The sequence below is a fragment of the Chiroxiphia lanceolata genome, chromosome 8, assembly GCF_009829145.1.
Source record: "Chiroxiphia lanceolata isolate bChiLan1 chromosome 8, bChiLan1.pri, whole genome shotgun sequence".
In the NCBI taxonomy this organism is placed as follows: Eukaryota; Metazoa; Chordata; class Aves; order Passeriformes; family Pipridae; genus Chiroxiphia; species Chiroxiphia lanceolata.
The window spans coordinates 37,518,290-37,540,259 of NC_045644.1; the positions used below are offsets into that span (position 1 = coordinate 37,518,290).

The 21,970-nt window shown below is 55.1% G+C and overlaps 1 protein-coding gene across 2 annotated transcripts; it reads left to right on the forward strand.

Moving 5' to 3' along the window:
• The first annotated feature begins 408 nt into the window (after positions 1 to 408).
• PALD1 (phosphatase domain containing paladin 1) lies at positions 409 to 21,627 on the forward strand. Of its 2 annotated transcripts, none has more exons than XM_032695410.1 (20): positions 409 to 463; positions 7,712 to 7,915; positions 8,061 to 8,163; positions 8,366 to 8,545; positions 8,621 to 8,785; positions 8,888 to 9,048; positions 9,183 to 9,258; positions 9,892 to 10,040; positions 10,125 to 10,221; positions 10,328 to 10,432; positions 12,847 to 12,942; positions 13,128 to 13,262; positions 13,860 to 13,976; positions 14,061 to 14,240; positions 14,745 to 14,942; positions 15,269 to 15,409; positions 16,025 to 16,096; positions 16,274 to 16,414; positions 19,145 to 19,300; positions 21,400 to 21,627. In XM_032695410.1, the coding sequence occupies exons 2-20, from the start codon at positions 7,725 to 7,727 to the stop codon at positions 21,547 to 21,549; spliced, it is 2,613 nt and encodes an 870-aa protein (XP_032551301.1). In that variant the 5' UTR covers positions 409 to 463; positions 7,712 to 7,724; the 3' UTR covers positions 21,550 to 21,627. The 2 variants fall into 2 exon arrangements, with proteins under 2 accessions (XP_032551301.1, XP_032551300.1); XM_032695409.1 differs by lacking the exon at positions 409 to 463 and adding an exon at positions 3,818 to 3,893.
• The last annotated feature ends 343 nt before the right edge of the window (positions 21,628 to 21,970 follow it).

The following is a 21,970-nucleotide window of genomic DNA, read 5'->3' on the forward strand; positions in this document are numbered from 1 at the left end:
ACTGTGTGCCGGGGGTCCCCGAGAGGATGGCTGCATCTTGTCACAGGGTCCCTAAGAGGACAGGGACTGTGGATGGGGGGTGCTGTGGATGGGGGGTGCTGTGGATGGGGGGTGCTGTGGATGGGGGTCCCCGAGGGGACGGGTGCTGTGTTTGGGGGTGCTGTGAGCGGGGGGTGCTGCGTGCTGGGGGTCCCCGAGGGCCGGTGCCGTGGCCGGAGGGTCGCCGCGGGGCTGGGAGGGGATGCAAGGGGCGGTACCGGGGGCGTGTCCCGGAGCGGGGTGGGGGCGGTACCGGCCTCCCCTCGGCCCCATCCCCGTCCCCGCCCGGTCCCTCCCCCGCCGAGGCGCCGGCGGTCGGCGCGGCCGCGGGGCTGCGCTCCCGCCACCCGCTCCCGCCGCCCCCATGGGGCGCCCGACGGCGTGGCCAGCCCGGCGCGGGAGCTGAGCCCGGAGCCGCCCCCAGGTACCGTATCCCCCCCGGGACCGGCCATCCTCCCCATCCCGGTCCCAGGCATCCTCCCCCCACCCTCGACCCGGTCTCGCCGTCCGCCCCCCCCGGGACCGGCTCCCCCTCTCATCCCTTCCCCAGGTGTGGTGGAGGTTCGTTTCCCAGCCCGGTGCGTGGGGAAGGGGTGGAGGGGGCAGGCTCAGCCCTCGAGGGTGCCCCCCCTCCGTCTCCCAGCACCACCCCTGGGTGGCTGCCACCCCCCACCGGGAGATGGGGAGCCGGGGTGTTTGTTGGGTACGGGTCCCCTCTGGGTGTGTCCCCCCCAAGCCAAAGCGCGGGGGGCGATGGGGAGGAGGTTTGTTTTGCTCCAGGAGCACAGACCTTATAGCGTGGGCACGAGGTGCCCCAGCCGTGGCAAGGAGAGTTTATCCGGAGCCAACGCTGGGCTTCAAACCTCTGGAAAATAGATGGCTCGCTAGTTTGGAGGCCCAGCATCCGCCCCGTGGCATCCTCCCACCTCTCTGCCTTTGCAGTCCTGTTTCCTATTTAACAGGGGCTTTTCTCTCCCTCTTTTTGCCTCGCTGGAGGCTGACCCAAACGGGGAGCTCGTGCCTGCTGTGGCTCGAGTCCCCCGAAGTAATTTTTGGGGTTTGCATCCCTTGCCTTACACCCCCAAAAGCCGCCTGGGGAGCAGACTCTGAAGCGGGGAGCTGCAGGATGGCTCCCTGCTGGAGGATGAGGAGGGAGGAGGAAGAGGAGCAGATGTAACCACAGTGCCTTCCCTGCTCGGGGTCTGGGATTTGGCTCTGCGGCTCTCCCTTGGGGAGCACGAGAGGAGCGGGAAGGCTGGGATCGCTCAGGGATGGGTTTCCCGCTGGCACGTGCAGGGTGCGGGGCAGAGCGCGGGGTCCTCCCACCCCCCCGTGCAGGACGGGGTCACCCTCGCTGCCGTGCCGCTGGGGCGTGGAGGATGTCCTAGGAGGAAGGCTGCCTGCTCCCGCTGGGCTCCTGGCCGGCATCTGTAGCTTTTCGAGGCTGAAATCGTCCAGAAGCCTCATCCAGGCTGCGTTTCCGATGGCTGCCGGACTTTTCCGGACCTCTTTCCCTGCCCTTTCCCCGGCGCATCCTCTTGGTGCTGGCGGGGGCGAACACTCCCTTTTCTCTCTGCAGCGCTCCGGACCGTGATACTCGTCACATACCGAGCGGCGTCCCGGTTGTTTACCCTCCCTGGATGGGGGGGGAGCAGCGTTTTTTGGGGTGGCTGAGCTGAGAGCAGGCAGGCAGGCATTGCCTGAGGAGGAGGCAGGCGTGCAGGCAGCGGCGGTGGGACATTTCCTTCCTGGAAGGCAGGAAGTGATTATGCCTTTGCACGAATGACACGGAGCCTAAAAATAACGGGCAGGTCTCTGTTGTGAGCAAAAACCCCCCGGGATTTGCTCGGTTTTGCTTTATGTATTAAGAGGGCGGGGTGGGGGGAGAGGAGATCCTGGGAGCGCGAGCTCCGTATCCTGCCGCATCCCAAACCGCGGCGGGTGCTGGGCGTGCATAAGGTGCTGCTTGTCCTGGGAAAGGTGCGGTCCTGCAGCAGAGCCCGGCGTGGAAAAGCGGCCCCGTGTAAAAGGAGCCGTCCCGTTGCTCCGCCGGCCTTCCCCCCGTTGGGAGGGGAGCCGGTGGTTTGCTATGAATAGCACAAAATCATAGCCCTCGCCTTCCCGAAACGCCCGGGCCGGCTCATCCTGGCGCTGGGCACCCCGGGGTGGGAGCGGGGTGTTGTGTGTGTGGGGGGCCAACCCGAGTCCCCCACTGCTGGAGACCCCCTGCTCCCCCCTGGGGTCACACCGCAGAACCTCTGGCGGGGAAAAGTTTGGCAGGTCTGGGTTGGGTGTGGGGCTGTGGTGCTTCCTGGCGAGCTGGGGACTGTTTGGTGTTGGAGAAAAGCTCTGCCGCAGGACGTTGGTCTCTTTGGAGATGCTCCCAGTCTTTATCTCCAGCCTTTATGGCTTTTGTTTTTGTTTTTGTTCTTTGCACTGTTGAAAGGAAACCCTTCAGTGAGAGTGCTCACAGATCTTGAAACAGCTGGCAGCGAGCTGACAGCACAACTGGCAGTGCTGGCACTTCCAAGTCGGGGCTTTGTTCCTCTTTCCATTGATGCTCATCGATAAACCCCCTCTCCTCAAGAGCAGGCAGCCTGAACACCTCCTGCCTGCCCAAAAAGCAGCACCCCAGGGTCTGGCAGGATGTGTGAGGGGACCTGATGGGGGAGCTTTAAAAATTGCAGTAAGGGAGTTTTTTGGCATGTGGTAGCTGTTACAGGTGGACTCTTAGCAAAATCATGGAGTCACAGAGTGGTTTGGGTTGGAAGGGACCTTAAATGTCATTTTGGTCCACCCCATTTCCATGGGCAGCGACACCTTCCACTAGACCAGGTTGCTCCAAGCCCCGTCCAACCTGGCCTTGAGCACTTCCAGGATCTTAATTCCTTCTGGGCTTTGCTTAGCAAGGAGTGTTACTAGTGCTGATTAATAAGTCCCTGCAGACCAGGTTTGGAAAGAAGGGCTGCAGCCTGGCTACCACTCCCAATGGATACCAGTAACCCCCTCATTGGTGGCTGCCTTCGTGATGGGGAGCACAGTCACACCCCCATTTCTGGGCTGAAATCCCTGCATGCCTTCTTTTTCTCCTCCATTCCTCATCTCAAACAGCTTTCCCTGACTTCAGGGTAAGGAGTTTTAAAACAAGTAACTGAAGGCAGGCTGGTCACATGGAGGATGGGGATGTGGCACTCGGTTTTCCACCAGAAGACAGGAGCATGTTGGGGAGGGGATGTGAAATGCCTGGTCCTGATTATTCCGGATGTTTCCACTTGAATTTGGGGGAAGGCATCCCACGGATGCTTTCCTGTCCCCCTTGGTAATGCTAATGGTGGAGCACAGGGTGCACGGGGGATAGCAGCACCGATCTCGCCCAGATTGGGAAAAAACCTCTGGGCTTTCTAGGAAATGCTGCCTATTGAGTTATATTTTTGGCTGTCAATGCTGGCTCTCCAAGGAGCTGGTGAGGATGGAGGGTGGTTGCTTTTGCTCCTTTACAGATAATAATAAATCAGTCAAGGCTTGTAAAATCAGAGCTGTCTCCTGTGAACTTGCCTTTCCAGGGCCTTTTCCTCCTCCTGCCAAGGCGCTTTTGGGTTGATTTGAAGCATTTTGGGTTTTGCGGCTTCTTTACCTTATTTTGCCCTCGCAGCCCCGTGGGTGGACAACACATTTCAAATCAACCACGGCTTAATGTGTTATTTCTCACCTTTCTTTTTTGTTTTATTATGTGTTTATAAGAAGCCGAGCTGCTTCCTTCCGGCATCACCTGGAACAACGGGAGCCTGGTTCCCACACAGCCTCTGCTCCGGGATATCTCCTGGCACAGGCAGGCTCTCCCAGCAAAGCTGTTTGTACATTTTTTTAATTTTCACTGTTTTTTGATAAAGAAGGTTAAAGACCACGCCAGGGAGGGGGGCTTGGCTCCAGCGCTTCCTCCGGGGTTTGGTGATGCCCCTCCAGCAGCACTGGGGCTTCCTGCCGGCCACCACAGTGTTTCCTGCCTCCCTGCTTGGGTCAGTGGTGCTCCAGGGGTGACCCCCGGTCCCTTGTGGATGCATCCGTGCCAGCTTGGTGCCGAAAAGCCGCTGGGGCCGCCCCCCACCGAGAGAGGGATGGATGTGTCGGGAGGATGCTGCTTCCCAAAGGGCTTTGCTTCTCATTTAAAGGAGCTTTAAAAGCTATAAAATATCTCGAGGATGCACGGAAGGAGATTTATTTGATTTATTGCCTTCTGACAACGAGGTGACCAGGCAAGTGCACGCTTCCTCCTCATCGCGGCGGCCGGGGCAGATGCATCCTGCAGCTGCAGCCCGCCTGCCTCCCACTATATTTAGTCCATTGTTTGCTCCGGCTTTGAGTCCTGGCCAGGTCCCCTGGTGTGGGAATAACCCCTGTGCTGGGTGGAGGGGGAGAGGAGCAGCTCTGTGAGATGGGAAGGTGGAGGCCTGAGCACTGTGTGTCGTTGTAACTTACGTGGGAGAGGCTGCCGAGCTCAAGGGGCACCTCTTGGGATGCTCAAGGGGCACCTCTGGGGATGCTCAAGGGGCACCTCTTGGGATGCTCAAGGGGCACCTCTTGGGATGCTCAAGGGGCACCTCTTGGGATGCTCAAGGGGCACCCCTGGGGATGCTCAAGGGGCACCTCTTGGGATGCTCAAGGGGCACCTCTTGGGATGCCCAACCAGCATCCCGGTGCTGCTGGCGGCTCCTCTGGCGTTGGCAGGGCTGGATGTTTTGGAATAGGGTCTGGAGGGGAAAGGAGGCATCTCTGCATTGCCCACCTGGAGGCTCTGCTTCCTTGTTAGGCAGCAGGAATAATTAGCTGGCGGCTGCTGGAGCTTTGAATTTCGGCAAAACACCTGGAGAAGAACAGTGCCGGTTTGTTCGGTGGGATGCCCTCATGCAGGGCGTCGGTTCTTTTGGGAGCTGGGGAGAAAATGGGCTCTTTGTTAACAAACCACGGCCATGATTGATCTCAGGCTTGGCTTTTGGGTCTCTGAGATTAGGGCTGTGAGGGGATGAGCTGGCTGGGGGAGTATTCCTGGGGTTTGTCCCAGGAAAAGGAGGAGAGGGTGCAGACAGGAGGCCAGGATGCTGTGCAGGGGGGTTTGTCTCTGCATCCTCTCTCTCCTGGAAATGAAACCCCCAAATACTGTGTTGTGCAAGGGAAGGGATGCTTAAAACCAGCTCACCCTGGCCAGTTGGTAATCCATTATAAAATCCCTGTGGATTGCAGCCCAGCCTCCTAACTTAAAATTGTAGATCCTCAGAGTGGTTTGGGCTGGAAAAGACCTTTAAAGCTCATCTTATTCCAACCCCCTGCCATGGTCAGGGACACCTTCCACTAGACCAGGTTGTTCAAAGCTGCATCCAGCGTGGCCTCAAACGCTTCCACAACTTCTCTGGGCAACCTGTTGCAGTGCAGGAACTTCTCATAGTGTTTGCTGACTGTGTCCAGATATTGGGGGAAACCCTGATATTTGGGTTAATCCAGAGCCCTTTGGTGGGCTGGTCCCTGCCAGACTGTTCCTTGGGCTCCTGCCTCCTTTGGCTGGCCTGTGATGGTGGCTCCATTGCAACTCTTTCCATCGCAGCCGTCAGCAATATTTGGAAGAGTTTTCAGCCAAGAAAATCTTGTCTGTTCTCCTGGGATAGGGTTTTGCTTCCCTACCCATCCCAATTTGTGTCCCAGCTTGTAGGGTGGGTGGTGGGAGGGTGTAAACCCTCCTGCTCCCATCAGATGCAGCAGTACCAGTAAATAGCTGCTCCTGTATGGATAACACCAGTGCTTCCCTCTCCCTGTGGCTTTTTAGAGCAGTTTCCCTGGCTGCCCGGAGCACCCATTTTGGGTAATTTCGGTACTTTTCTTGCTTGTTTTTGCCTGCCCAACCGAGGCAGGGAGGCAGGGCAGGGTGGGGGAAGAAGCTGAAATGTGATTTCCTCTCTCCATTCATTTTGTGGTTTGAAAGACAATTTCCAAATCTGCCCGGCGTCTTTTATGCCTGTTATTTCTTGGTGTGGTTTGTCGGGTAAAGAAAATATCCCTGAGGGATTTAGGGTGAAGGTGGGTGTCTGTGGGGAGGGGCGAGAAGGATGAAGGAAATACAGAAGATGCCTGACTCCAGGCTGGGGGTGGATTCTCCATCCCCCAGCATGGGGATGCTGGAGCAAATCCAAAGGGATTGATCCAGCTTGCTGTTGAAAAGATGCACCCATTCTGAGCAAAATGAGGGGAAAAAAAGCATCCTGGCTGGATGCCCCAGTCCTGCTTGTTTCCTGAGCTCTCCAAAGCCACGAGTGCCTGCTCTGAAACATTCAAACCCTCACTATATATATATTTTTTTTTTTCCTTTATTTTTGCCCTGACAGTGTTTATGTGAAAGAAACACATGAGGACTTGGAGGAATTGCGCTGGCCTGAAACAGCTGAGGGGTTTTTTCCCCCCTCCCCTCCTCTTGTGTGTAAAAGAAACCAAGCTGCCTAATGGTGCAGAAAATTCACAGTAGAGCAACAAGTTTTCTGCAGAGCAGGGAAGGAGGATGGGGAGGAGGGGAAAATGTGTGTGCCTGGGCACGGTCGTCTCGAAATAGCACATTTTCCGGAGGCTTTTCCCCCCACTTGAAGCATTTGCAGCTGCTGGGGGCATCACATTCCCTGGGATCGCAGTAAGGGATTGATCCTGTGCTGCTTGTAAGGCAGGGGGAGCAGCTGCAAAAGGATTTGTAGGGGTGGGTTAGAGCCATCCCAGTATTCCCAGCACCGAGCGTCGCCTCCGAGCAGGTACCGTCCCGTTCGGGTGCTGCCGGGGGGATTCCCACGCAGCATCAGCATCAGCACCATGGAGATTTTACTGGGGACCGTCTCGTTAGGAGTGGGCAGAGTTTTTGTTTATTCCAGGCTACCCCCTTGCCATCTCTCGCTTCATTTGGAAACCAGGATCCGGCCCCGGCTGCTGCAGACAGTCGGCTCATTGTCCTGGCCCGGTGGAGTGTGGCGGGATGCTCCTGGCTGCCGCCAGCCCTGGCCCTTTTGATTCCATCCTTGTTTAGGGATGAGCTCCCTGGGGATGAAGGGGGGGCTGCTTTCGGGGGTCCTCCACCTGCCCTGGGTACTCCTGCAGTCTGGGGATAACTGGCTGCTTTAAAGGCAGATTTGCACGCACAGGTCTGCTCCAGGCACGCTCCTACATCCCAAATTGCTAAATGTTCCTAGGATTTGCTCTCCGTTCAAGTGTTTTCCGCGCAGGGAGGGACCCTGGAGCGGTTTGCGGGTGCTGGGCAGGCAGGGGATGAGGGGAAGGCTGCGCCGCCGTGTCCCTCCGCGGTGCCGGCTGCTGACTCAGCAGCTTTTAGGGACCGGATCCAACATTTCGCCCTTTTTTCCCCCCTCCCATTCCTTCCCTCCTCAGCCCTGCTTTCACCTCCCTGATGGAGGGAGCTGCATGGCAGGAGGGAAGGAAGCCTTTTGTGGGAGCGGAAGGGAGAGGGCTGGCTTAGCGCTTCTTCCCTCGCCTGGGTGTCGGCAGGGGGGTTGCCCTGTGCCCGCCCGGGGTTTTCCCTGCCTAAATCAGGAGCGGCTGAAAAATAAATTCCTCCTCCCTTTCTCTCTCTCTTTCTTTCTCCCTCCTCCTTTTTCCCTGCGGCGGCTGCTGCTTCCCTGTCCCGGCGCAGCCGCCCACAGATTATGGGTACGACGGCCAGCGCGGCACAGGCACAGCAGGCGGTTTCGGCATCCCCCCTGGAGAGCCGGGCGCCGGGAGACGGCAGCATGGAGGACCAGCGCTCCCTCAGCATCCACTCCTTCCAGACCCTGGGGCTCCACAACAGCAAGGCCAAGTCCATCATCACCAACAAAGTGGCGCCCGTGGTCATCACGTAAGTCGTTGGCAGCCCCTCGACCCTCCAAAATTCTGTTTTGCCCCACTCCCTTCCCTAAATATTGTTGGTTTGGGGTTTCTTTTTAATCTCCACCCGTGCCATTGGTTTTTTATCTTTACCCACCTGCACGTGGCTCTTCCAGGTACAACTGCAGGGAGGAGTTCCAGATCCACGATGACCTGCTGAAGGCCAACTACACGGTGGGACGCATTTCTGAGGCCACGCTGGAGCACTACCTGGTGCAGGTGAGCATCCCACCGTCAATTCCATCATCCAACCCGTTGCAGCCTGGGATTTGTAGACCTCAGGGTTTTTTGGGGGGGGCTAATTTTGAAGATCACCAAGAAAAAGCCACTTCTCTTCTCAGCCGTGTTCTGCGATGCGTGAGTCCCAGATTGCTCGAATCCACCAACCTCCCACCTTCTCTCTTTCCCTCTTGTTTTGCAGGGGAAATATTTCATGGTCAGGGATGTATATGGAAAATTAGATGTCTTGAACACTACTGGCAGCTGCGGCGCGCCCAACTTCCGACAAGCGAAAGGAGGCTACGCCGTGTTCGGGATGGGCCAACCCAGCCTCAATGGCTTCAAGCTCGTGCTGCAGAAGCTGCAGAGAGAGGGCCACAGGGTTGGTGGCGGGGTGGGGATTGGGGTGGAAGAAGGCAAGAGAGCTTTTAGGCAGCCTCTCTCCCCTTTCTTTCAGGAGTGTGTCTTCTTCTGCGTCCGCGAGGAGCCCGTGGTCTTCCTGCGGTTGGAGGGGGACTTTGTGTCCTACACCCCCCGGGGCAAGGAGAACCTCCACGAGAACCTGCAGCGCCTGCAGCGGGGAGTGCGGGCGGAGAGCCTGGAGCTGGCCATCCGGAAGGAGGCGAGGAGGGGTGGGAAGGGGCCGCCACGCCAGCCGTGCCGGGGTGCAGGCATGGCCCCGGCTCAGAGGCAGGTTTTGACGGGGGTTCCCCATCCCCTCTAGATCCACGACTTCGCACAGCTGAGCGAGAGCGTCTATTACGTGTACAACGACATCGAGCGGCTGCGGGACGAGCCCCACGCGGTGCGGGTGCAGTGTGAGGAGGACATCCAGGTGACAGAGGAGGTCTACCGCAGACCCATCTTCCTCCAGCCCTCCTACAGGTGCTCCCTTCCTCCTCCTCATGCGCAGTCGGGGCTCTCGATACCCCCTTAAGCCGCGTGTCCTCCATCGTGGTGGGGATGATCCCGCTGCGTGGTCCCGTCCTCCTGACGAGGGCTGTCCCCGTGCCCGGCAGGTACCACCGGCTGCCCCTGCCCGCCGAGGGAGCCCCTTTGGAGGAGCAGTTCGACGCTTTCATCCGCTTCCTCAGGGTGAGCCGGGGAAAAGCGCCTGGTCCATGGGGGCCACCCCGGGTTGGGATTTGCTCCTGTGCCGCATCGGGGACCGCGATTTCTCGAGAGCATCTTCCCGTTTTCCTGTACACTGCCTGTTAGAGGGTGCCTCTGCCTGCAAATTCCCATTCCACTTGCTGTAGGATCCTGCTGGAGAAGTCCATATTGTCCAGCTGTTTGTCCCTACCCCTGGTGGGACGTGACCCTCCCTGGCCACCTCACAGTATCCGTGTGCAGGCGGCTCTTCCCTAAACAGGTCTGGGAGGAATTATCCAGATTTGGTGCAAAAGTTTTCCATGGCAGAGCTTTTTTTTTTTTTAATTCTAGAAGGTGAAATCTCAGCAGGTTGGAGGTGGGCGGTGGGAACATCTCCAGTGGGGTGGACAGGCCAGCATCCACTGGTGGCTGGAGAGGGCACTGGGAATGCAATGAGTGAACCACCCACTGTGCTGTCCTCAACTATCCACACCATCCCCTGAGCAACGGGGAGATGCCACCTATCCCTCTGTGCCCAGGCAGGGCTGTCACCCCCACCCCAGCCACTGACAGGGCAGACCTGGCTCTCCTGGAAGCCGCTGTGGTCCCCACCCATCCCTGTGTCCCCCCTCCTAGGAGAGCCCCAGCCTGCTGCTGCGGGATCCCGGCAGGCCCCCGCCGGCGCTGCTCTTCGGCTGCCAGACCGGCGTGGGCAGGACCAACCTGGCCATGGCCATGGGCACCCTCGTCCTGCACCACCACCGAGGAGCTGCCCAGAAGCCCGAGTAAGCAGGGGAGAGCCCAGGGTCGGGGTGGGGGGATGCCCGTGCCCCCACAGCTGGTTTGACTTCCTCCTTCTCCCACCCCAGCCTCCCCCACCTGCCTAAAACACCTCCCAGGGACAGGCTCCGGGTCATCCAGGCCTTCGTCGAGATGGTCCCCAAAGGCCAGCAGATGGTCGAGGAGGTGAGGGGGTGCTGCTGAAGCCCCTAGTGGGGTGGCTGGGAGGGGAGGGATTGTTTCCCCTCTGATCCAGGGCTTATGGAGCGATTTCCCCCTTGCTCCTCCCAAGGTGGACAGTGCCATCGCCTCCTGCTCGGAGATGCACGACATGAAGGAAGCCATCTACGAGAACAAGAAGAAGCTGGAGGGGATCGGGGAGGACTATCAGATCCAGGTACAGGAATCAGAGGATTGCACGGATGCGAGCTGTCGGCACGGGATCATTTATTGAGCTGTTTTTGCGCTGGGATGAGAAGAATGTAAATTCTGGAAATCCAAAGCTTCCTGAGAGCTGGAGATTTCCCAGCAATGTGAAACCTGAAAGGTTGTGGGGCTTCTCTTTTTTTTTTTTTCTTTTCTTTTTTTTTTTTTCCTTTCCAGTTGTTTCAAAAGCCATAAAATTGAGCAGGCTGGGATTGGGGGGGAAAACAGGCTGTTTTGGGCTTCGCTGCTGCTTCTGGTGGGTGACCTCAGGGGCAAATAATATCCTGTGCCCTGGTTTCGTCAGCTCTAAAATTGGAAAATCGATATCAGCCTGGATGGTAAAAGTCCTCGGGAGCTGGGAGGGATCGTTGCAAATATGGTCACTCAAGGTCAGGCGTTTCTAGCTGTAGATGCATTTTGTTTCCCGCTGTTTTAAAGAGCCATCAGGGTGGTTTTCCAGCATGGAAAGCTGTGGGACTCCCCTGCCTGGCCTGGAGGGCTCTGCACTAGGTGATGGAAGGGAGGGAGGGAGCTCAGGTAGAAGTGCTGTCCCAATCCCAGCCTCTCTGGAGATTAATTTTCCTATTTAAATGCTGAATGTGGGGTGGCAGTGCTGGGGCTGGTTTTAAAGAGCAATCTGAAACCAGGTACCGTGCAGCAAAAAAAAAAAACCCATGAAAATGATTAAAGGATGGGAAAAGAAGGCATTTACAGTCCCTTTTTTGGCATTTAATGGCAAATCCCAAATTTTATCCCCCTTGCCCCCTTTTAGGGCAGATTTGGGTATGTTTGGTGCTGCTCATGTGCTGGTAGGTTCTCTTGTACAGCAGGGGAATCTTTGGCACAGGGCAAGGGATTTTCCTACTGCATTGAAGCCTTTCCCTGGCTTTTCCCTGTTCTGTGTCATCCTGGACTCTGGGGAAACAAATGGCTGGGGGACTGCCATAAATAAGCCCCAAGGAGTGTTTATTTGAAGTCTTTGTGGAGCAAGAGCAGGTTTAAACAGTGGCAAGGGGCCAGGAAAATGTGCTGGGGGGAGGATGGAGGAGGGGAGAGGGGATGATGCTCAGACATGGGAAAAACAGCCTGGGCTTTATAGTGTTGGAGTGGTATTGGATGAGCTGGTTGATTTTTTTTTTTTTTTTTTTTTTGGGGGGGGGAGAGGAAGGGCTTTTCTGGGCGTAGAAGGATGAGGTCACGCTGGACAGTGGGTTTCTACCTGGATTTGGGGGGTAAAAATGGAGATTTAAGCCCTCAAGTGATGGAGGTGCTGGTGGATCCCACTGTGGGATGCTGAGCCACAACCGGATCGCCACGATACCCAACTGCACAGCTGGGATGTGAGTGGATCATCCCCCTTTCCATCAAAAGCCCATTTAAGGGGAATATGAAGAGATTTACCTTGGGTGGGAGCATGGTTTTGATTGCAGGAATGTAGTGCTGCAGAAGCACCGCTCCGCCGTCAGCGCTGCCGGCAAACCCGGCACGGCTCCATCCCTGCAGGCTTTGTTTTGAGTTCCCAGAGCAAATCCCACTGCCTTCCCTCTTGATAAATGACAGCAGGCCGGATTTCTCTTGTGGAGAACAAGTAAATATTCATGAGTCAGCCACGTAATTCAGGGATGAGCAAACCCCACTCGCTGAGCTGACCCCGGGCACAGCCCCATCTTGTAGGATTTTCCATCATACCCTGGGAAGTAGGTCCCGGTGGGCTCTCCAGGTGTGCTTGTGGATGCCATGCTGGGTGCTCCTTCGCTGGTCAGTTTGTCGGATGGGATGCTTGGATGTACAAACCCCCACCCTGAGGTTTCTGAATTACGGAAAATCCCGAGGGTTTGAGCTTCACCCCTGGGAGGGGATAGCTGTGGTGGGGCACACGCCTTCTTCGGGGAGGTCATGATGAAGAGGAGGAGGAGAGCTTGCCTGAAGCCACTTGTGCATCAGGATGCTTCTGGGCGTGAAGGGAGAGAGGGGACACTTGGAAATGAAGGATATAACAGGGTGTGTGGCTGGCAAGGGGACCTCTCTCCCCAGGGATGCACCTCATCCAAAGGCCACGGAGGTGGCTGGGGTGGGGGCAGGACCTAGCATTTTCCAACCCACTCCCCCTGGGTTTGAATCTCCTGTTAACATCTGGACAGTGTATCCGTGCGACAGCAGGGCCCTTGGGTCCAGTTGGAACTGCTCCCAGCATGTCCTTGGGCTACAGGGAAGCTTTTGTTTGAGCTGAAATACAAATTCATGTCTTTAAGCATCATTTAATACAGAAAACTTGAAATGTTTAATTAAAAAAAATAAATCATGAGAAGAGCGTGTAGGGCTTTTTCCCAGCCTCCTGCTCTGTGTGGGGTCAGCATCACGGATTCCCTCTGCCTGTGCTTTCAGGGGAGCAGCACCAAAGAGTATTTCCTCCAGAGGACTTTACAGAGTCTTGAACGCTATTTCTACTTGATTGCTTTCAATTACTACCTTCATGAGCAGGTAAAAGACCCCCCAAAAAACCTTTCTTTGCCCTTTTTTTTTCGCTTTGCCATGCAGTGGGGAGGGAAGGGGCTTCCGCCTCCGAGAGTTTTCCAGGAGGTTTTCTGGGTGGGGCCGTGGGTGGTGCCCAGGCAGGGGGTCGAGCCCAGCTGACGGCGCGTCCCTGCCCGGCCCCCCGCCGGCAGTACCCCCTGGGCTTTGCCCTCGGCTTCAGCAGGTGGATGTGCCGGCACCCGGAGCTGTACCGGCTGCAGGCGGGCATGAACTCCTCGGAGCTCACCGTCACCGTGGACCTCGTCACCAAGGGCACACGAGTGCTGGTGAGTGCCCGTCGGGGGGGGTAGAGACGGGAATGGTGCCGTGCTGGGATCGCTCTCCCTCACAGAGGTTTGGGGGGTGGGGAGAAGCGAGGGGTTTCCCCATTGTAGGGCAGGCGCTTTGGGGTCTCCGGGCCAGCGTTGGGGTCTGGGGTCCATGTCCTGCTGGCGTCCTTGGCAAGGATGGAACTAGAATGTCTTTAAGGACCCTTCCAACCCAAACCATCTTGTGATTCTATGAAGGATGCCTGTGCGGGCAGAGATGCTCTGCACACGGATGTGTCCGGCCCCACAGACCCAAGGTACCAGGGTGCTGGAGCATCCCATGATGTGAACCTAAGCAGCAGCTCAGCGTTTCTGGTGGTCCTTGGCTGCGGTGGGGTGAAGGAGCCCTGGGCTGTTGGTGCCTTGCAGGTTGTGCTGCAAGAAGAGCATCTCCCACCTTTGAAACACAGCCGTGTGGCTTTGAGCCCTGGATGCTGTTGTCGGAAAGGTTTGGGGACTTCTCCTGAGCAGGGACAGTGGGTGAGAGGTTGTGGGGTGCTGAGAACCCCCTGGTTGGGAGGGGGCACCCCTTGCCCAGGCATTGCTCCGTTGCAGGTGGCAGATGAGCGTTCCTGCCCGGATGTGCTGAGCACTGCCAAGGAGATGAGCGTGGCCAACTTCCGACGGGTGCCCAAGATGCCTGTCTACGGGACAGCACAGCCCAGCTCCAAGGTGAGGGGCAGGACCCCACACTGGGCAGGGAGCCCACATCGGGCTCCCAGACCTCCCATCACCCTTGCCCACCCTTTCCCCTAGACCCTGGGCAGTGTCCTGCGGTACCTGACGGATGCCAAGAGGAAGCACGCCCGCATTGTCTGGGTCAACCTCCGGGAAGAAGCGGTCCTGGAGGGGAATGAGCAGATCTACACACTGCGGGAGCCCGGGCACCTGGAGGAGCTGATCCCTGTGCCCACTGCCTCACCCCAGCAGCTAGAGGTGAGCTCTGCCTGCTGGGAGATACTCCTATGAGCCCTCGTGGGGGATTTCCCAGGGGCTTGGATAGTCCCTCACCCCCTGGTGCTGCTGGTTTTGGTTTTGTTTTCCTTTGGGAATGAGGGAGCAAAGCAGAGATCCTCCCTAGAAGGATTTAGAGTTTGCCTTAAAAGCCAGGGTAAAAGGCACCTGGGGAAAGGGGAGCAGATGTTCCCAGCTGGGTTTCCAGAGGAGGCGGGCAGTGAAGGGGTTTGGCTGCAGCAGCAGCACAGCTCTGTGGAGGAGCTGCCCAGCGTGGTGGGAGATGATGCTCCTGAGGCTCCCATCAAGCACGGTGGGGACCGTGGGCCTGGGTGGAAGTGGTGGCCAGGACCTGAGGTGGGATTTGGAGTTGGCTATGGGGTGTTTGAGAGGGATGTGAGCCTGCATCTAAAAAAAAAATAATTAAAATCCTACAAAAATTAGGAGGAGCGGGTGTTACAGTGAGGGTTTCTCCATCCCCTGCAGAAACTGGAGGCTGCCCTGAAGGGTGACCTGATGAAGTGCCAGAAGTGGCTGGAGGTGTACCTGGAGGCAGAGAAGCAGATGAAGATGTTCAAGAGCTGCCTGACCACACAGGAGATATTCAGCCAGCAGAAGAATTCCTGCCAGGGGCTCACCTACCGCCGCATCCCCATTCCTGACTTCTGTGCTCCCAAGGAGCAGGTACCCGGGGATGGGATGGTGCTGCTGCCTCCTTTCCAAGCCATCTCTGCTGCTGTGGGGTGAATGTCACTCGGCTGCTCGGTGCCACGCAGCTCCAGGACTATAGTGACATGCCCAGGCACGGTGTGGGGTGCTTGCCAGGGCAGGGAGATGTTGCCTGGAGAGACTTGGTGCCTTCAGCTGGGTAGGGATGGATCTGGGAGCAAGGAGAGCGGAGGCTGTATGGCAGATGGGGGGGGTGCCACGGCGAGGAAGGGAGGTGGGCAACCTGTGTTGATCTGCAGTGGGCTGCATCCCTAAAAACCCACTGGCTTTACCCCTGGCAGGACTTCGACCGGCTGCTGGAGGTGATGAAGAGCGCCCTGGCCGAGGACTCGCGGGCAGCCTTCGTGTTCAACTGCTGCAGCGGCCGGGGCAGGACCACCACGGCCATGGTCATCGCCGTGCTCACCCTCTGGCACTTCAACGTGCGTGCGGGGGCTGCGGCTCTCCCTGCGGGCTGGGCTGGAGCAGGGCCTGCTGGGGAAGCTCTGGAGGGTTGAAAGGAGTGTGGGCAGGGCCAGGGTGGGCTGGAGGAGGTGGACATCTGTATGTTGACTTCTTGGCGTGCCTAACCCCCAGTGAGCTCCAGGAGATGTGTGGGTGCATCCCTTTACCCCCTGCCCGAGAGCTCCCATGCCAGGATGAAGGGTTAAAGGGCAGGAGAGATCATGGAGTGGTTTGGGCTGGAAGGGGCCTTAAAGCTCATCCACTTCCACCCCCTGCCATGGGCAGGGACACCTTCCGCTAGCCCAGGTTGCTCCAAGCCCCGTCCAACCTGGCCTTGGACACTTCCAGGGATGGGGCAGCCACAGCTTCTCTGGGCAACCTGTGTCAGAGCCTGGAACAGTCCTCTGTCGCAGAGATGTGGCTCCCTCTTTGGGCAGGGATAAAACTTGGGTGTTCTCTGCCCAGCAGAGGGGAGGTGGGGGCTGCCTGGGCCCTGGTGGGCTGGGTGCAGGCTCTGCATTTCTGCTCAGCTGTTGGGCAGCGAGGACAGGGCTGTGCAGCCCATAATGACCCAGCCCCTCTGACCACCCCAGGGCATCCCCGAGATGAGCGAGGAGGAAATCGTGAGCGTGCCTGATGCCAAGTACACCAAAGGGGAGTTTGAGGTGAGTCCTTGGCCATGACTCTGTTTTAGGGGTCCCCCTCCAAGCCTGCTCTTTGCTGCCTTAACCCACGGCTGCTTGTTTGGAGGGGCTGGATCCTCTCCTGGGCAGGGGTAGAACAGTGGGATTAAGAGGAGCAGGCACCTGGTGAAGCCCCTTCTGCTTCTGCCCGTGCTCCAGGTGGTGATGAAGGTGGTGCAGCTCCTGCCTGACGGTCACCGGATGAAGAAGGAGGTGGACATGGCCCTGGACACGGTCAGTGAGACCATGACGCCCATGCACTACCACCTCCGGGAAATCATCATCTGCACCTACCGGCAGGTGAGCTGCCTCTTCCCACTGCCCAATTCCAGAGGGTGCAGCTGGGCTCTGGGACCAGCCCTGCTGAAGCTGTTTGGTTTCCTGGGATGAGGCTTTCTGGAGGGATATGCCGGGGCTCTTGTGGTCATGGTCACCCAGGGCTGTCTTGTATCGTGTTCCATCCTGCATCCCACCTGTCTGCTGCTGTTTGGCATCCCTGCTTTTCTGGTGCCATCCTGAATCCTATCCCACATCCCACCTGTCTGGTGCCATCCCATATCCCACCCAATATCCCACCCGTCTCTCACTGTCCCACATCCCACCCAGAATGCTGCCATTCTGGCACCAACCTGCATCCCACGTCCCACACCAGCCTCCATCTGATCCAGCATCCCTTCCATCCCGTGAGGTGCTGCCGGCAGAGGGCAGGACTGGTCTGTCCCACTCTGCTTCCAGCCCCAAAGGCTCCTCGTGCTCCTCTGAGCTCGGGAAGGAGACCCATCTTTGGGAAGAGGAGCCATCCGTGGGAAGGGACCCATCCGTGCCGGTGGCATCCCATGGCCAGCTGAGCCTGTGGTCCACAGCCCTGTTTTACTTGGGAGCCCCTATGGAGCTGATGAAGAGGAGAAAGGATTATTTTGATCAGATTTGGAATTTTTTAAGCTGTGCTACTATTTCATGGGGCCTTGGACAGGCTGAGCTCAGGACCTGGCATCATTCCTTCCCTGGGATGGTTCGTGCCGTGTCCTGCCAGTGATTCCTCACTGCAGCTTTTGCTCCAGCTGCCATCGATCCATGTTTTCAATTAATGGCCACGAACGATCGATGAGGGGAAGAGAAACCAAGATGTTCAATCATCCAGTAACATCTGCAGCTTCCCTGGGGATTTGCCTCCTGGTTTCTGGAGTCCTCTGCTTTTTTTTTTTGAGGGGCTGGGAGAGGAAAACCCCTGGAGACCTGACTATTTGCAGCAATAGCTATTATTTATCATTAATAAATTTATTATTGCACATTTATTTATTATTTATTAATCTAATTTTATTTAGGGTAAGTCATTTAATTTAAGTTTGCTTTTCCCTCCTTTATCCCGGGAAGGTGGCCAGGTGGGAAATTGCACCTACCTTATCTCATCCTTTGCTGCTGCGGAGCTAAAAATTCCCACCCTAAAGGAGCTGCAGCCTGTTTTATGGATTTAATTCTGTTCTCTGCCAGGGCTGTGTGCAAATGCTTTAATTTTAATTTATTTTTATTTTTTTCCTCAATGATGAGCAGCTTGGAGAAGAGAATTGTGGGAGCTGTGATTCTGGGAGATGCTTTGCAGGGTTAGGGCAAAGCAGGAGGGAAGGAAAAGGTGCTTTGGAACTTGGTTTGTTCTGACCTCTTCCCACTCCTAACTGGGAGGAAAAACCTGGAGAATATGAGAAAATATAAATAATGGGATAAAAGAGAAATGATAGGATAATAAGATCATAAATAATAAGATAATAGGAGAAAAATAAATAGGTGGATGTAATGATAAGATGATAATTGAATTAAAACTAAATAGGTGAATTTAATAAGGTGATAAATAATAGGATAATAAAAGAAAAAGCAATAGGATAATAGAATAAAATCATACATAATAGGATAATAGAAGAAAAATCCATAGGGTAATAGAATAAAATGAAAAGTAATAGGATAATTGAATAAAAATAAATAGGATAATAGAATAAAATTATAAGTAATAGGATAATTGAATAAAAATAAACAATAGAATATAAACCTAGGATAAATAATAGGATAATTGAATGAAAAATAAATAGGGTAATGCAATAATAGGATAAATAACAGGATAATAGGATCTGCCATAGGATCTGCTCTCTATAAATACTGGCACACACATGTGGAGGAGACACCTTTTCCAAAGGGCAGAGCTGAAGTGAGGAGTGGCTGCTCTTTGGGATGGTCTGTGGGATCAACTGTGGGATCAAGGCTCTTATTTATTGTTTTATTTATTATTTATTGATTCCTAGAAGGAGCATTGTGCAGAGCTTGTTCTTAAGAGCTATAATAACACTAATAGAATTTATTATATAAAAATTGTTGTATAATTAAATACAATATATAACAATAACAATAAATATAAACAACAAATCTATGAATTTTATAATATCTGTAATATAAACCATAATAAAATAGATATTTATGATAAATATATATATATATATATAAATAATACTAGAAGATGCAATGGCCATCAACTTCTGAGTGGGACACTGGGTGGCCACATGTCTTCTCTTCCTCTGGCACGGGAGGCTGAATCCAGCTGGGGAATGCTTTCCAGGGAGGTGTTTTTCCCTGGGGAAATGCTTTGCAGTCCAGGATCTCATGGCCTGGGGTACAGTTTGCACCTGGGCACCTATTCGTGGCTCCTGGGCATACCCCCCCACCCCTTTATCCACCCCTCATCTGTTTTTGAGCTCTGCCCCGTGAAGGCAGTGTTGGTGTACGCTGGAAACCACAAGGCAATGAGAGCCTGCAGTGCCAAGTGCCGGTGGGAGCAGGAGGGAAGGATGGGCTTATTTTTGTCCCAGAGGGGTCCTCCCCCTTCCTATGCTCCTCCCATGGCTCTTCCTTTGCACCAGAGGTCCTCCTGGGTCCCTCGGCACCCACCTTCCAGAGTGGGATGGAGAAGGAGCGTGGGTGAGGGCTGAGCTGCCTCTGGGATGCTCTCCCAAGGCAGGTACCAGAGCAGGTTCCTGTTCCATCCAGGGGAAGTCGGGCAAGGATGAGAAGGAGACACGGGCCCTGCAGCTGAGGAGCCTGCAGTACCTGGAGCGCTACGTCTACCTGATCCTCTTCAACGCCTACCTGCACCTGGAGAAGAAGGACTCCTGGCAGAGGCCCTTCAGCCTCTGGATGCGCGAGGTGAGGCCTTCCCTGCCCCAGCAGACCTCACCCAACGTCGCGTTCACGTGGGAATACGGGAATTTCCTGGGAAGCAGAACACCATCTGTAATTTGTTTACGATTTCTGCGTGATCGTTTGGGGCATCATCCGTGGTCCCTTTGCTCTGGGCAAGTTCCCCAGGCTGGGGGCAATCATGGAAAGCCACTGGAGATGGATGGAGTCCCACCACATGGATGGGGTGCTCTCCCACCCCAAACCTGCCCTTTTCTCCTCTTCTGAGTTTCCCAGGGGTTTAGTTTGATCTGCCAGGTGTGATTGCAGCATCTGGGGCTGGGAGGCCACTAGCCAACCCTGACTGGCCAGGGCAAGTGGCACAGGGTCTGGGAGCATGGGGATGGTGGCACTGGGTATCCAAGGGAATTGGGAACCGGCTGGAAAAATGGAATGGGGAGTCCCTAAATTATCCATATGGAATAGGGGTGTGAGGAAGAGACCCTAAACTATTTGTATTTCCTGCTCAGGGGGGCTACAGCTGCTGGATTTATTTGGAACACACTGCCTTACATCCAAGCATTGAGGGGGCTGTATGGTTCCCTGGAAAAGGGACTTTTGGAGGTGGTACCTGTCATGGTGGGGGCATAGGGGGGTGTGTGTGCTACTGCCTGCAGGTATTATTCTGCCTGAGAGGCAGAGGGGAGGAGGGGAAGCTGAAGACATGGCAATTTTAATGATGCTATTACTACTGTTATTATATTTTATAGTTTATTTACATGTTATTATTTTATTACCGCATTTTATTTTATTATTTAAAATCTGTATTTTATTATTATTTCCTTGTATTGTTTCTGTTGATGTATTCTATTATTTTAATTGTTTTTATTGCTATTAGCATTTTTACCTTTTCTTGCTGTTACATATTTTTGGGGCAGTGCCTTTTTGGGCTGCATTTTCAACGCACTGGTTTACATGTTCCCTCTTTCCCCCTGTTTGCTGCACCTTGCCTTTAATGCAGTGCCTTCTGGTGTTGAATCTTTTAATGCTGCACCTTTTGGGGCTGCATTTTCAATGCACAGATTTACATCTGTTCCTGTTTGCTGGAGCATCTTTTAATGCTGCACCTTTTGGGGCTCCACCTTTTGGGGCTGCATTTTCAATGCACGGGCTTCCATCTGCCCTCTGTTCCCATTTGCTGGAGCATCTTTTAGTGCAGCACCTTTTGGTACAGCACCAAAAGGTTTAAGGCAAAATTTTTGGGGTTGCACCTTTTTGGGGCACTGCCTTTTTGGGGCTGCTCCTTTTTGGGCTGCATTTTCAATGCACAGGTTTACATCTCTTCCCATTTGTTGGAGCATCTTTTAATGCTACACCTTTTGGGGCTGCATTTTCGATGCATGGGTTTCCATCTGCTCTCTGTTCCCATTTGCTGGAGTATCTTTTAGTGCAGCACCTTGTGATACAGCATCAAAAGGTTTGAGGCAACGTTTTTGGGGCCACACCTTTTTGGGGCTGCCCCCTTTAGTGCAGGGTTTTTTTAACGCTGCACCTTTAGTGCTGCAGCTTTTGGTGCTGCAGCTTTTGATGCTGCATTTTCAATGCATGGGTTTACAAACGCCCTCTGTCTCCCTGTTGCTGGAGCATCTTTAAAGCTGCATCTTTTGGGGGTCCACCTTTTTGGGGCTCCACCCTTCTGGGGCTGCCCATTTTAGTGCTGCCCTTTTAATGCCACATCTTCAATAGGTGGGACTACAGCTCCTCCCGCCCCCCCACCCCCCCATTTGCTGGAGGGAAGGGAAATACACCCAACCTGTGGATACAAGGAGCCTTTGACCCCCAAAGCGCCCCTTCCCGCTGCACAATCCCTGCGTTTTTAGCAAAAACAAGGCGCCATTGTAGCTTTTTGGCAGGAAGGTGCCAAAGCCAACAAACCCTGTGACGACTGACCCCAGCAGCAAGGAAGGGGCTTATAAACTGTAGGAACTGGGGCGGGAGGGCAGCTGGAGGGGTGCTGCGGGGCAGTGGGTACCCGGCTGGGGGGGACGCAGCGACTTTTCGTCCTCACCTGGGGGTGGCAGAAGCGCCCGGGGGGAGTTAAATGTGTCTTCTCGCTCTGTTTTCAGGTGGCAGCAGTGGCTGGGGTCTACGAGGTCCTGAACCAGCTGGGATTCCCTGAGCTGGAGAGCCTGGAGGGCAAAGCCCTGTGCACGCTGCGGGGCCGCTGGCAGGCACAGGGAGCCACATCCCGCCCCTTCCGCGGGGAATTCCTGTAGGGTCAGGGGGAATTCCTGTAGGGTCAGGGGCGGGAGAGGAGCCCCCGCTGCTTTCTCTGGGGTGGGGAAGAGGAGGGGGAAAAAAAAAAAAAAAAAAGACTGTTTTCCCAAAACCTGGGGGTGTGGGGAGGGAGGGGCAAGCCCCAGAGCTGCCTTAGAGCGGGAGAATTTCTGGGGTTCTTTTGGATGCAATAAAAATACTGTAAATTAAAAAAATCGAGGCCTTCTTGGCTTTTTCCCTGAACCACTGCAGCGTATACACAAATACATGTATTTATACACACAAATGTGTATTTATATATTTAAATATACATGTATATATATACAGAGATATATATTTATACATTTATGGCTCCATGTGTGTATGTATTTGTATATATGGAGCCATAAATACTTGTAGCCTGGATGAAGACTCGCAGGG

Coding starts and splice junctions, on each gene's coding strand:
- PALD1 (XM_032695410.1), top strand. CDS start 7,725: ATGGGTACGACGGCCAGCGCGGCACAGGCACAGCAGGCGGTTTCGGCA. Junction 13,263..13,859: donor CCAAGGGCACACGAGTGCTG/GTGAGTGCCCGT, acceptor GCTCCGTTGCAG/GTGGCAGATGAGCGTTCCTG. Junction 14,943..15,268: donor TCTGTGCTCCCAAGGAGCAG/GTACCCGGGGAT, acceptor TACCCCTGGCAG/GACTTCGACCGGCTGCTGGA.